This window comes from Aulonocara stuartgranti (genome assembly GCF_965226115.1).
Source record: "Aulonocara stuartgranti genome assembly, chromosome: 2".
Lineage (NCBI taxonomy): Eukaryota > Metazoa > Chordata > Actinopteri > Cichliformes > Cichlidae > Aulonocara > Aulonocara stuartgranti.
This window is the reverse complement of record NC_138940.1, coordinates 21,420,647-21,434,710: the sequence shown is the minus strand read 5'-3', so window position 1 is coordinate 21,434,710 and position 14,064 is coordinate 21,420,647. Positions and strand designations below refer to the sequence as shown.

The 14,064-nt window shown below is 39.2% G+C and overlaps 1 protein-coding gene across 1 annotated transcript; it reads right to left on the bottom strand.

Moving 5' to 3' along the window:
- Positions 1 to 1,388: 1,388 nt before the first annotated feature.
- rab33a (RAB33A, member RAS oncogene family) lies at positions 1,389 to 14,064 on the bottom strand. Its single transcript, XM_082507059.1, has 5 exons — positions 13,808 to 14,064; positions 11,283 to 11,822; positions 7,299 to 7,439; positions 4,936 to 5,016; positions 1,389 to 4,850 (listed from the first exon to the last, which is right to left on the bottom strand). Exons 2-5 carry the CDS (start codon positions 11,673 to 11,675, stop codon positions 4,626 to 4,628), a joined length of 840 nt encoding a protein of 279 aa, XP_082363185.1. The 5' UTR covers positions 11,676 to 11,822; positions 13,808 to 14,064; the 3' UTR covers positions 1,389 to 4,625.

Below are 14,064 nucleotides of genomic sequence, written 5' to 3'. Positions count from 1 at the left end.
TTAGCCTCCACACTATGTAGAATGACAGAAGAACAGATGGAAGAAACATGGATTTGAGTCCCCAGGTCTGATTTGACCTTGTGTCAGTCAAAGATGCTGTAGATCAGCAGTTCCCATCCCCCGGGTCACGGACCGGAGTTGTTTGTTACCCGGCAGCAGGAGTTGAGGCTCAGGTGTGAAATTTATGGTTTTCAGGGTTTTTATTGTTTATTATTGTTAACTCAGTTTCCCTGGGCCTTTTTGCGTGTGTTTTTGGTACCGGTGTTGTGCCAAAAAGTGATTGTCTGTTAAAAACTGATTTCTGGTATTTGCCAAAAACTGATTGCTTGTATTTAAACTGCTATAAATAACTTGTTGGTCTATAATATGTGAAACATATGTCAAATGTATCCCTCATAAATGATATCACATCATCTTGAGCAACAAACAACATTCCTGTAGCAAGGTAGAAGCCGCAATCAGTTTTTGGCAGTGGCCTTTATGTATGCTTTATTTATGCAGTTAAAAAAATTATTGTTGACTTTAAAATATTCTCTTTTAAGCGTAATCTGGCCAAGAGGACAGCTGAAATTGCAACAAAGGCAAAAATAGTTCTGTAAAGATATTTTAAGTGGACAAAAGGGAGCTGATTGATTATAATGTAAGTACAATAACACAGTTACAAAGATACTTGAGAAACAGGTAATTTTTAAATTTTATATACAACCCATTTGTAATACCCATTCACCAAAGTCTATTTAGCAACATACATAACGATATTACACATAAAAAACACACGGAAACATTGGAAATCAGTTTTTGGCAGGCAATCACTTTTTGGCACAACACCGGCACTGGTTTTATTTTGTTGTATTTATCCGTGACACCTTAAAGACCAGTCCGTGAAAATATTGTCGGACACAAACCGTCCATGGCCCAAAAAAGGTTGGGGACCACTGCTGTAGATAGTAGATAGTACCAAAGACAAATGCTGTTTTAGATAATAAAGCGAAATAACAATTTGTATTATTGTATAAAACCAGAGAAATCCTAAATATTAAAAAATCATTAAAATATTCTTTAAATTAGTGAGAGTTTAGCTAATAATGAGCTGGCTAGCTAGCAAATAAGCTAGCGCTTTGATTTAAGCTACCACAGGCTAAGTTGTGTTAGCACTGCAAGTAGGTAATGTATAAAACCAATATCCTGATACTCTGTAGGACTGCAGCTAACTTTACTTTAGTTCTTAAGCGAAGAAAGACCACATTCATTTGACCATGATGCTAAAGCTAATACAGCTTCTTAAGGATTTAAAAGATAACAAAAACATGTTTTCTAAAAAAAAAAGAAAAAAAAAGAACCTAATTCACTTAAAACAGTAAATCAAATAATGAACTGTGATGATAAACTAACTTGTTTAATTTTGGCTTGTTCAAGCTGTCCATCGATGTTTGTGTGTTCTTATGGATATATATGAATGATATATGCTTCAAAGTGAATTCGATATTTATTATTTTCCACATACAGACGTTTTGCAGATAAACAATAATACCAGACTAAATATCAAAATGCAAAGGCAACCCTTCAAGAGCAAACATGGGTTATTACAAATGACACAAATCAACTGCAAAAAAGTACAAATATATTAGAAAACACACTGGAGATATAGAGAAAAGGGAACGCAAGCATATATTTGCAACTCTTCGACCTGGAAAAATGCACATTTTGCAGTTTTAAATGGTTAAATCTGCACGTTTGTTAAGCGATGTTACATTTTCTAGTAAATGACATAAACTGCTGAATAATTTCATAAACAGTGATATATATGTTTGGTTGATGACAGTGAAAACAACCTAACTATAGCTTCATTTCCTTTTCTATTCATTTGAAACCATGTTAGTAAATCTGCTAACAGAAATGCAGACACATTTTTCTTTTTTCCACAATGTGTTTTTCTGCTCATTAGTCTAGTTCAGTCAATCCAATTGACAGTCAAACCCACTGATGGACAAAGCTGTCGATGTTAATGTATTAAAATTTAAAGGGTGAACAATTCCTTTTACATTTTATGTCCTGGGATACCGCTCCATCAATCCTGAACGTAGTGGTTTCCCCAGCTGTGGCTGAGGCGCACCTGTGGATGCCATTTATGGAGATTAAAAACAAATAAACAAACAAACAAAAGAAGTCACAGATTAGCCCATATAAGGAGAATGAACAGAGCTCTTCCTGATGTTTTACAGTAATGTCATTTGATTCACTTGTGACAGCTGTTCGATCCTGCTGTTAGAACTGTGCAAAAGTCTTGAGCCGGCCCTCATTTTTTTATATTTTGGTAGGAATATGGGTGTAGCAATTTCTTGAAAGGTGCACACATACACGGAAATACATTAACTAAGATGATCCCACACTGCTTCAGGAATGTTGAAGTCTGGGCTCTGGGGAGGCCAATCCACGACTGTGTGTTTTTCTAATCATTTCTAATTTTATGGCATTGACAGTGTGTTTGGATCATTGTCATGCTCAAACATGAAAAGGTCAGTTGCCAAGCAGCATTTTCCAGATGGTCTTGCACGGTGGGCCCATTTCTCCTGGCCTCCGCTGTGCCTGCTGACAGTGAGTTACACCAGAAATGTTACATTTGGATTCATTGGTCAATAAGACCTGTCTCTACTGATTTTTATTACAGCTTTTGTGTAATTTGGCACATTTTAGTCCCTGTTTCCTTTCTTTAGGAAGCTTCTTGACAGCTGCCTTTCCACTGAAACCATTTCTGATGAGGCTTTGGCAAACAGTCAGTGGATCAACTGAAAATCCTGTGTTGGGTCTTTGGTCGATTTTGCCTATTTCTTAAGCAAATGACTTTCAGATATCTGCTGTAGAGCTTTTAAGGCCTGCCACTTCTCCTGTCCTCTATTCATCCATTTGCCTCATATTTTTTAAGGGCAGACTGCACACCATGCTGAAATAGCACTTTATTTTATTGCTATGAAATGACTAGGACTATTTTATAACTATTTGTGGCTGAAGACTTTTGCACCGTTCGTAAAATCTGTATGAAAGATCACCAAAACATGGCACACCTCAGGCAGAAGCTCTCTGGATTTGCACAGTGTTCAGATTCAGTCTGTGAATAATTTAATCAGGACATCAGACTGGCAGCTTGGAGGGAACGCCGCTCTTAAATGCTCGCTGATCTGATTTTTCTACATATGGCATCCAGATACATTAATAGAATCACACAAGAGTAGGCTACAGTGGTAAAATATGCTAAGTGTGCTACTATATCAAACTGACATACATCACAGTTGGGATGTTGGATGGTTTCTTGTGACACAGAGGCTTCATTGCTTAAACACTGATTTATGTACAGTGTGTTCCTTCACCCACAGCCTACATGGGAGCTTCCTCGGTGCAAAGCAAGCTGCCTCTCTGTGTGCAGGAAATATTAAATATGGCTTTCTACAGTGTCTCACGCTGCCAGTTTCACCAGTGACTCGAATAATCCAGGCTTAAGGGTTCAGCAGCACAAAGGCCTCTCCATCACCTACACAGGGTTCACAGTTTTCTCTCCTGCATTTTCAGAGACTGGAGGCAGTGAAGCTTCATCTAAGGCAGCTAGAAGGCCTCTAGCTTGAAAAATACCTATTAGAGCATTGATGCTGCATAACAGGAGAGAGCCGGGCAGCTATTTTAAAGACTTGATGTTTTTGAATTTACATCCAGTGGCAAAGCTGGCTTAGGCCACTGGGACAACATGGAGAAGATACATTTACATGAGGAGTGGATGAGAAACAAGAGCCTTGCCTCCCCTTTGTAGGAGAGTGCCTTCACCTGCATAAGGGTAAAAGGATCTCACAGCTTCTAAATCAATAGCTGACATGCTCTCTGGCAACCTATAAATGGCCCATTTGCAGGAAACCTTCTCGTCAGGTCTTCCTCTGTAGATCCTGCAATCTGTCATCTTCTCCATTCATTTAAATCTCACAATGATTTTAAGTCCTTCATTTGAGGGCTTTTGATATCCGGCAACATAAATGTAAGGAGGGGGGAGACGATAAAAGTCTAATATTTCTCAACAAAAGAAGAATCTGTTGAATGCTTTTTCAAATCCTTGAAACATCTTTGCTGTTTTTGCCTCGGGTCATTAAAACTAATTTAGAGCCAGCTGTTTAGCTTTTAAGGCGGTAGAAATGGTGCAATCACAACAAGGGTGAAATGTGACAAATATGAAGCTCTGACAGCAAAAAACCGCCAGTAAAATAAGCTGCTGCGGTTAATAATGACCTTGGAAAACACCGAGCTAGGGCTGGTTTCAGATTACTCAGATTGTGTATATATGTGCAAATAAGTGGAAGAATTTCTAAACTATACTGTAGTTGAAAAGGCAGCTTCATCTTATTTCTGAATTGTTAACAGATGCATCACTCCCAGGATGTTGGTGATTTTTCAGTCCTTTGCACAAGCTTTAAGCCCCTCTACCGTCCACCTCGTAGTGTCAGCTTTAACACCCCCATCCTTCTCCTAAACTACAAATTTAAACGACTCTTGTCTTTCGCCCTATCATCCCTTTTCCTCTTCCTTCTTCAAATGTAGAGAAACTCTTCTCTCCTCCCTTCCATTATTCCTCCCGCTCCTCCTTTTCCTCAACAAGGACAAGTACTCTTTGTCTCAGTCTCTTGTGTGAGTCGCACTCGCCCATCCTCTCTCTCCACGTCTCTGTAGAGCAGAGACTTCTGAGCCTTCAGACGGCAGGCCAAGGACATAAAGATCGAGTTGACGTTCTGACTTTCTCTCGGGTCCTTTGCCGACGTCTCGAATAGCAGCATGTTGTGGGCGTCGGCGAACTTCAGCGCCATGTTGGAGGGCACCTGGGAAAGCACAAGTGATCGGTTGTTAAGTGGATGATGAATAAACCCTGAAGTCACGCTGCGATCCTCGGCGGTGCACACAAACCTGTATTTGGTCCACAAGGTCGCACTTGTTCCCCACCAGGACTCGAGGTACTGATGCCGACACCCGATGACCATTGCACTCCTGGAAAGTGAAAAGCATATCGCTTTATAAACTTTGGCTGTGTGTCTGTAAAACCATGTAGAGTACAACATAGACATTTGGTCTCTTGGCTGTGAAAACAAAAGAAGGACTTTTTCACATTTAAAATACATCCATGTCATCGCACTGGTGCCAGGATGTGCGAGAAGTCCCCGTTCCCACCATTCAGTGTAAATAAATGACACTATAGAATAATATATAAATAATCACGTGTAATTAAAAAACCTTATATATTAAATTATATTGAATAAGATATTACATTATATATAATTTACAAATTATTTTACTGCTGCTAAAAATTACCCACAGTATATCTACTGATAATACTTAGAATATCAGGACTTCACAGTGAGCTGTACTGAAGGGATAACAACAAGCTGGAAAGCATCTGTTATGCAAAACCACTGATATAAATATCGTGTATAAAAAAAAAAACCACAATTTTTTTTCTAGCAAATGCTGACAGAACTACACTAAATTAAAAAGGGAGTGTTGGCTATAAATTATTTCCATTTTAGACATTCCAACAAATTGCTGTGGCAGGAAAACAGGTTACTGCACATTAACCATGACTCACTTTCACTGAGAGGAGACCCTGGAAGCTGTGCCAGTGAGACACAGAGCTAAACAGAGCTTGTATTAACACTTAGAAATGTCTTTGTCTTTACAACATCCCACAAAATTACTCTACTTGTGTGAATTTTACACTTGCAGTGCCGCCATGCCACTGCCACATTAGTCTTTAAAGGGCTGCAAATGCTAGTCAAAATGAGCTTAAACAGGAGCTTAGGTTCATTTTACTGTCCTTGTTCGGGGGTAGTAGGGGCCACATTGTCAGTAGTGCAAATAATGAACATTATTATAGCAGTGTCAGTTTGCTGTTACACATTGAAATGATTTTGGCCAGTGTGTATAACAACAGCAGTTGTAACATTGCCACACATGTAAACATAGATCTGTATTGTCACTGTTACTACTGTTTCAGATCTCCCCAGACTATAAGGCAAAAAGAAAGTGCAGCTTTATGGTTTCACACAGCAAAATCTCCAGTGTTAAATTAACACTGGAGAGTGTCTATATGAGTCCACACCTCTGAGTATTAAATACAACACTGTTGAGTGTTAAATTAACACTTTTGACAGTGTTATATGTTTAAAAGTAACTTAGTCAGGTTTGAAGATTAACAATGGCTAACACTGAGCAGTGCTGATTTTCTAACACTGGAATATTTCTAACATTTTGAGTTATTTTCCAGTGTTAGAAAATCAGCACTGCTCAGTGTTAGCCATTGTTAATCTTCAAAACTGACTAGGTTACTTTTAAACATATAACACTGTCAAAAGTGTTAATTTAACACTCAACAGTGTTGTATTTAACACTCAGAGGTGTGGACCCATATAGACCCTCTCCAGTGTTAATTTAACACTGGAGATTTTGCTGTGTAGATTTTTACATTAAAATTACTAATAATAAAGAGAAAAGATACAAACATATATAAGCTGTAAGGTGCAATTTAAGGTGCAGTGTAATCAGTGGTAGTGCACATTGAGTAAGCACTGTTTATAATGGGTAATTAAGGGAAACCTGAAAAAAGAAGAGAAGGGAGAAACACCCTTCCACCATGTTGAGTGTTGACATTGTATATAGTTTGTCCACTAGAGGGCGCTCTGCAACTTATTGTCAAGAGGGAAAAATATTGGCCGACATATGGAATACTGGCTTTTGAAATCATCAAATATTGGTCTTAAAAATGCGATATTGGTTGGATGACCATCTCTAGTGACGTTATCACTGATTCTTGTGTTTACTTTCAGATGACTGTAGTTGCATTTCAGTTTTACAACTTATGTCTTGGTTCAAGTCTTGATTGTTATTAATAGTTGAGACTTAGACTCAGAGAAAGAGAACTGCTGTGTAGAAAATCTGACTGCACATGATTTGACTTTCCCATTTGTTTTTTTCCTTCTTCCCTTTTCAGATTTGGTGAATGGCTGGTAAAAGTACGCATTTTTGGATTCATCTGCCTCCTGTGTCGTCAAACTCCAGAGTCCAAACAGCACCAGACTCTGACAGCACCAAACCACATCTGGTGATGGAAACAGCACAGTGTCAAACGGTGACTAATAAACAGTCTTGGGGGTAGGAGGGAACACTGAACAATGCTCAGAGTCCTTATGGTACCAAAGGGGGATCATTACATAGCGGCTGTAAGTCAGCCTCCTCTGTTGTTCACTGACAAGTGATTTTTACAATGTAATGCCAACCTCTATCCAAGTCTGTAGGTTGCGGAAGGAAGCCATCTTGGTAACATCATATACAAAGACCACAGCATGAACATTGCGGTAGTAGTGCTCCACCATGGATTTACGAAAGCGCTCCTGGCCTGCTGTGTCCCATACCTGCACCTGTAGAGACAGACGACTTAGGTTTATATACAAATTACAGAGACAACCGATCATTACACATAGAGACAGCACTGACAGAAGTGGAAAATATAAATGGTATTCTCTTAGAATATCCAGCAGATCATGAAATATAAGACAATTTTAATATCAGAAGTAACAGCAACAGCTTTTTTGTTGCATACAATTACTTGAGATAAAATTGTACAAATGAAATAACAATGAATATGAATTAGGCTGCAATGAGTTGTCTAAGCTTGCAACTTTGCAAATCAGAACATTGCCACGTGAGCAGGAAACAGTGCAAATATATTCCTAGCTACAGGGTCTCAGGAGAGCATGGTTCTACAGTACAGTGCGTTTTTCTGCTTGATCATTAACAGCAGGTTCAGCCAATATCTACAGTATGTATCCTAAAATAATGTAATGTGGGTTAGAAGCAAGTGTCAATCTCTGGGCCTTGAAAAACAAAACTCGAAAAGCCCAGAATCTGCATTTCATCAAAACAAACACTTCCTGCTGGCTCCACAGGTGTGTCAAGACTAGATTTAAATGTCCAGCTTTACAGCAGACATAAGCATAATTACATAATTAAGTACAAAATATGGTTTTATTCTCTTTAGCGCAATTACTTTTCCATAATAAGTGTATATATGTTAAAATGCAAGACTTCACCCACTATTACCTAGACCTATAGACGTCTACAGAAAACAGCTTTCTGTAAACACTATCTTGAAGACTTTATGGGCTCAGTGACTTGTTTGAGTCATATTGAATAAAAAATGAAGTCTGTTTTGTAAATCCTGTTCATACTATCCTTCAAAGTGGAGTATTACCTGAGGTATGCAGGAATAAATGAGCACGCATTTTCGTAGTAAGACCCACCTTGGTTTTGTTTGAAAATGCTCAAGGCTTTAAAATGACACTGCAAACAATGAGACAGCAAACAACAACATGAAGTCACAGTAGCTATGTCTAACTTTTGTACTACGTTTGTACTTAAAGACACTCCAATGAGTCAGCTCTTTATTTTTCCAGTTTGTTTATTTCTTTATTTCTTCTATTCATTTTAAACTTTTACCAAAATTAGCATCCTTTACCTTTCTAACCATGTGAGCTAGCTAGACTAGCTAGAATGCTATGTTAGTGCTAGCATTAGCTGAAAACTATTCTAGTTCCAGCTAGAACTAGAATATCATAAACAAAATGATTATGATAGATTTCAAAAATATAAAATATCTGCTGCCAATATACCAAATTTGAGGCTTCAAAAGAGAATTGATCAAATCATTAAGTGTTCTTTAACATATTATGTTTTCAAACAAAATTAGGGTATTCAAGCTAGTTAGCCAAGTTCATCAAATGTTTAGAATGTTGTTCACTACCCCCAGTCAACAGGGGAGCAAAAGAGAAGTATTTAGCCCCAGCACTGTACCATACCACTGCTTAATGAAGTAATTTTTAATAATTACTGATTTCAGATTTAGCCTTACTAAGGCCATTAGGATGAATCGGAGGTCAGAATTTATTTTCACTAATGCACAAAAACGGTTTTGTTTTTTTTCTGTCTGATCAGTAGCACTTTGTATATCAGCAGGGAGTTCTCCCAACACTTAGCACAGGCCTGCAGTGTAAAAAGGGCCAGAGAATTATCTGCTATTACCATTTGAAAGGACTAGCGCAGCTATTTATCATTAGAGGCAGAACACTGCATCAGAGCCAACCATAACATCAAAGCTCAGCGTTTCGAACGCGTGGCCCTCTTGATTTGATAAGTTGAGAAAATTGCATCCTATTTAAACTGATTACAAATGGACATTATGAAAGTGAATATAAGAGATACGGCATTATGTATGCACTCAGAGGGAACGTCAGTTTAAAAAGAAACGTTGAATATGTAAATAGCATTGTTTTCATCAATTTGAAATAAGCGTCAAAAGCTACGAAACATATTTTTTCAGGTTATCTCATGCCCTCGTGAGAATCAATGACATTATTTTGACACATCAGTCTGCTTTTCTTTTTATAGTCCTACGCAGGTTTATGCCATTTGAAGTTGTAAATTTGTATTTTACTTATATTTACCAGCCAGAGGAATAGAAAGCATGGGAGCTGCACAGTTTAATCCCTCTGTACTTAATCCTCTGAATTTTAATGATATATTAGTCTCTTATATCAAAGGTACAAGTGAAATTTTGACTTGTATGACAACATTTTTTCCCCACTTCTACAGAATGGCCTAGTTTTTACTTCAGCAATGGAAGAGTTCACTTTTACATAAAAAGGCAGGATTTTACATTGACATCTTGGTTCTGGTGCTGAAGGCAAACTTGTGGGGGGCTCACTGAAGGGCAAATTCTCTTTACAGCATCTTCTTTAAGATAAATGTTGGCAGCTTCCTGTCTTTGAATTATCCAATCAGAAACTGCTGCCATCTTGACAAGGTCTCTGTTGAAATAGAGCTCGTCAATATCAGTGGGATTACCAGTTGAACAGAAAAATGAATGTAAAAACAAAACAATAGATGGGTCTGTTTTGATCACTCTTTAAGTATTTTAAAGACATATAGATCCATCTTTAGGGGGAGTCATAGCTGTCTCCTCTTACAGCTGCTTATGCAAATGGAGTTAATTACCAATGAGGATTAATCTTAATTTAATGTCCCATTTCCATGTACTCCACCAGCAGTAACCAGCTCAGAGAGCAGCAACAAGAAAGCAGATATTTTCACAGTCTCACAACAATGACTGTACAGTGTGGCAGGTGTGTCTGGGGAGCATTTGGATGATTCAGATACAATGACCTAATACTACGTAATGCGACTGTGCAACTGTGTTTGTGAGTCAGCACTGGGGGAACCTGGAGTATGCACACAGAATAATCCACTGAGAGAAAGCAGGGAGGGGAGCACACAAAGGTAAGCTTCACTGACATCACAGCGTCTGGTCTGAGTGACCAGCCAAGGTGTGAGTCAGGAATCACAGTTAAAGAAACGACGAACCAGATGAGTAAGCAAATTATTAACCTTTCATATTCATGCTAAAATCTTGAACCTGTTTTTACACTGTGGTCTGATGTTGGTTTTGTTACGTCTGCCAGTACGCATTGCTCCAGAAATGATCTTCAAAGTCATTACATTTTAATTTCACAATCAGGGCACATGACAGTGTGGCCTACATTTACGATGCTGCTGTCTTTACTTTGTGACTACAATAACAGCCCAGCTAAGGGGCTTGCCTCACACGTGCAAACACGGGAATGTGGTTATTTTTGTTGATTGAACAGCTTAATTGTTGCAATCACCTTGTAGACCTGCTTTATATTATACATGTAAATGAATGGCTTGCACGTGCTGAAGGTGGACAAGCGCATATTTATAGATTCTGCAGCACCACAGTCAGATTTTGATGTTTTGTTTTTCATTTAGAGTTTTAATATTCTCTTAAGAAATGTTGCATTCATAGTCAGATTTGTAAAAATATATTCATTTCTGTTTATGTTTCAAACTCGAAATCCACAAAAAGCCTACTGAGCCATACAATAGAATTCATTAGAGGCTACCTTTATCTTCCTGTGGCCTGTTACTGACTACAGAGCATGTGGCGGCAAAGAAAAAAGGGAGTTGTAGTTCTTTAGAATGTACTAAAAATATGTTTTTTTAAATGTTACATTTCTCCAGAGATATTCTAAAATGTTGCCCATCCTTTGAGAGTGTGAGGATAAAATGAAAGAAACGGCCCCCTTTGTGTCCACTGGCAGCTGATCAGCTCAGCCGAGAGGAGGAGGAAGGGTGTAGGAGTGAGGGAACACCACTGATCAGCATCCAGCTCCTCTGCTGCCTGTTACCTTGATAGTCTCCCCTTCGATCTCCACCACCTTCTCCCTGAAATCCACGCCGATGGTGGCCTCGGTCTTATCGGGGAAGCTGCCCCCCGTGAAGCGGAAGGTGAGGCAGGTCTTCCCCACGTTGGAGTCCCCGATGACGATGATCTTAAAGATCCGCGTCTGGATGCTCAGCTCCAGGGAGGAGGTGCTCAGATCCACGGAGGACGTGATGCTCGGGGCGGCATCGTTGCTGCTGCTGCTGGCTCGGCTCCGGCTGGCTCTGTGTAAATCCATGGATGATGTTAGGATCGTCACATTGTCATCCGCTCGGTGTTTTCTACCGATTGCTCTTCCACAACCACCTCCTCCGCCGCCCGGAGCTCGGGTCTCCTCCTCCGGGCTATCGTTGGTCATTATACCGGAGGAGGCGATGCGGAAATCGGGGTGCGTGTGTCGAGAAGAGGATTGATAGACGGGAGAAGGGAGGGGAAAGGAGAAAAGAAGGAGGAGACGAGGGAGGCAACAATACCAACGATGCTCCTTTCAGCAGCTGACTGTGGCCTTAAAGGGAGAAGAATACAATAAAAAAAAAAAAAATCAATTGACTAATAATAATAATAATAATAATAATAATTTATGAATAATAAAAATAATTGACAATTCAATGAAATGCAGTTTAAAAAGTTGTAAATGAGCACTTGCCTCATGGTGCTTTATATTGCAATGTAAGACCCTACAGTAATACAGAGAAAACCCCAACAATCAGATGACCCCCTGTGAACAAGCGCTTTGGTGACAGTGGGAGGGAAAACTCCTTTAAAAGGAAGAAACCTCAGAACCAGGCTTGGGGAGCGGCAGCCCTGAGTGGTAATGACTAATGCACCATATTATAGAAACATAGGATATTTAAATTTACTGAACTGCATCATTATAACCACAAAACATTGTAACATTGATGCCACAAAGGCCATTAAATATAATCAGCTGATAGCCTAAATTCAGCCAGCTCATGTTACCAGACCCAAAGAGCAATCTCACCTCCAGACTTCTAATTTTATCTCTTCTTTCTGAAATCTGTCGAGTACCTAAAAAATACCCAAACTGTTATAAAGACATGTGAAAAAAGACTCATGCCAAGCAGGGCACCTACACATCACTAGAAACACTATTTAGTCATAGTCAAACCTAATTATTGTGATATTATTTATTTATAACGTAATCATATTGTAATACTAGGATTGGAAGTTAATATAAATTACACCAGGGCCACAGGGCTTTGTCTTGGTCAACAGTTCATCTCTTTACGTTCACCTTGTGTTTACAGTTCATGAGCAGAACTCTCTATTAGCTTGTTTTTCATCCACTGTCATTAGTCATAATTACTTCCTTCTAGATTCAAGATAGTATAAAGATTACAGTTTAAAATGTGATGCACTTAAAGTACTGAAGTAAACAGAAGGTTTTTCTATAATTCAAGCATTTCCTTTCAGGGTGTAACAGAGAAAGAAAGTGAAAGATTTTCTCACACTGTCTGTCGTCACATGAGCTGATCGGCTTGTCACACTGTCACATTCCATAAACCAAGAAGTTCATAATGCAAAGGATTGCAGTGTTCCCAGATTCCTCGCTCGATTTAAGTGAACAAAAAGAAAGAGCAATACAGAGAACAACCGTTTTAAGATAACATAAAGTTTTCTGTCTGCGAGTGAAACAGCTTAATGCTAATGAAGGCTGTCACAACATGAGATTGTCATGAGGCGATTCTCTAAGGCACTCCAATTCATGTTAACACAGCCACAGATGGTGACAGTCAGTACACTCCATGAGGAGTTAGCCACAGAAGGTAACTGCTGACAGGACTGGCTGTTCACAGAGTGCTAAATTGAAGAATATGAACTGAAAGTTGGCAGGAAGGGAAAATCAGGGTTGGAAAAGATGCAAAAGAAACAAAGATGACCGCAGCACAGGATTGTCGAGTCAAGGTGTTTCAAGAACTTTGGAGAGCTTCACAGGGAGTGGACAGAGGCTGGTGTCAGTGCATCAAGAGCCACCGTGCACAGATTTCTTCAGCAAATTCCTAAAACAAAGCCCTCTTGAAACAGCGACATCAGTAACATCTTACAGGGAATAAGCTGAACTGTTGTTCAGTGGTCCAGGGTCCTCTTTTCACATGAAAAGTAACTTTGCATTTCATTTAGAAATTTAGAAGGTGTTTGAAACCTGTCGTCACGTGTCTGCAGTCTCTGATAATTTGAGGTGCCACACCAGCCGCTGTCATCCACTGTGTTTTATCGAGTCCAAAGTCAATGCAACGATCATCCTGGAGATTTTACAGCATTTCATGGACCAAAGTTGTAGACCAACCAGTCATGCCACAGTACACAGCACAAGTTTTCCTCAGCTCCCAGTCTCCTGGATTATTATTATTATTATTTTAAAGTTTAGTTATTTTTGTTGCAGTTGAGATAAAAAAAAAGTCTGATGCATAACAGCTGATGCTTTGAAACGAAGAAACAGAAGGAAGAGACAGAGTCTGTTTCACTCACCGTCTGAAACGATGCTGTACAAGAAGCTGCAGCACGTTTGAGCTGCTGTGTTTCCATCTTGACTCAACGCAGCAGAAGTGACAGCTGAGAAACACGCAGCCTTGTTCACGTGTATGCACACTCACTGTTTGCTGATATCAGACTGAAATGCAGACAGAATCACCAAACACTTGTTTTTCTTGCACAGACAAACAGGCGTGCCACTCTCTGTTTGAACAAATCCGTTAAGACACAGACGCAGTCTCTTCCTCACAGAC

Bases quoted from the DNA above. Each gene is read 5' to 3' on its own strand.
- rab33a (XM_082507059.1), bottom strand. From the start codon at position 11,675: ATGACCAACGATAGCCCGGAGGAGGAGACCCGAGCTCCGGGCGGCGGA. The intron at 7,440-11,282 runs GTAACAGGCAGC...CTGTCTCTACAG, and splicing joins TCGAAGGGGAGACTATCAAG to GTGCAGGTATGGGACACAGC. The intron at 5,017-7,298 runs GTTGGCATTACA...TTCACTTTCCAG, and splicing joins ACCTACAGACTTGGATAGAG to GAGTGCAATGGTCATCGGGT.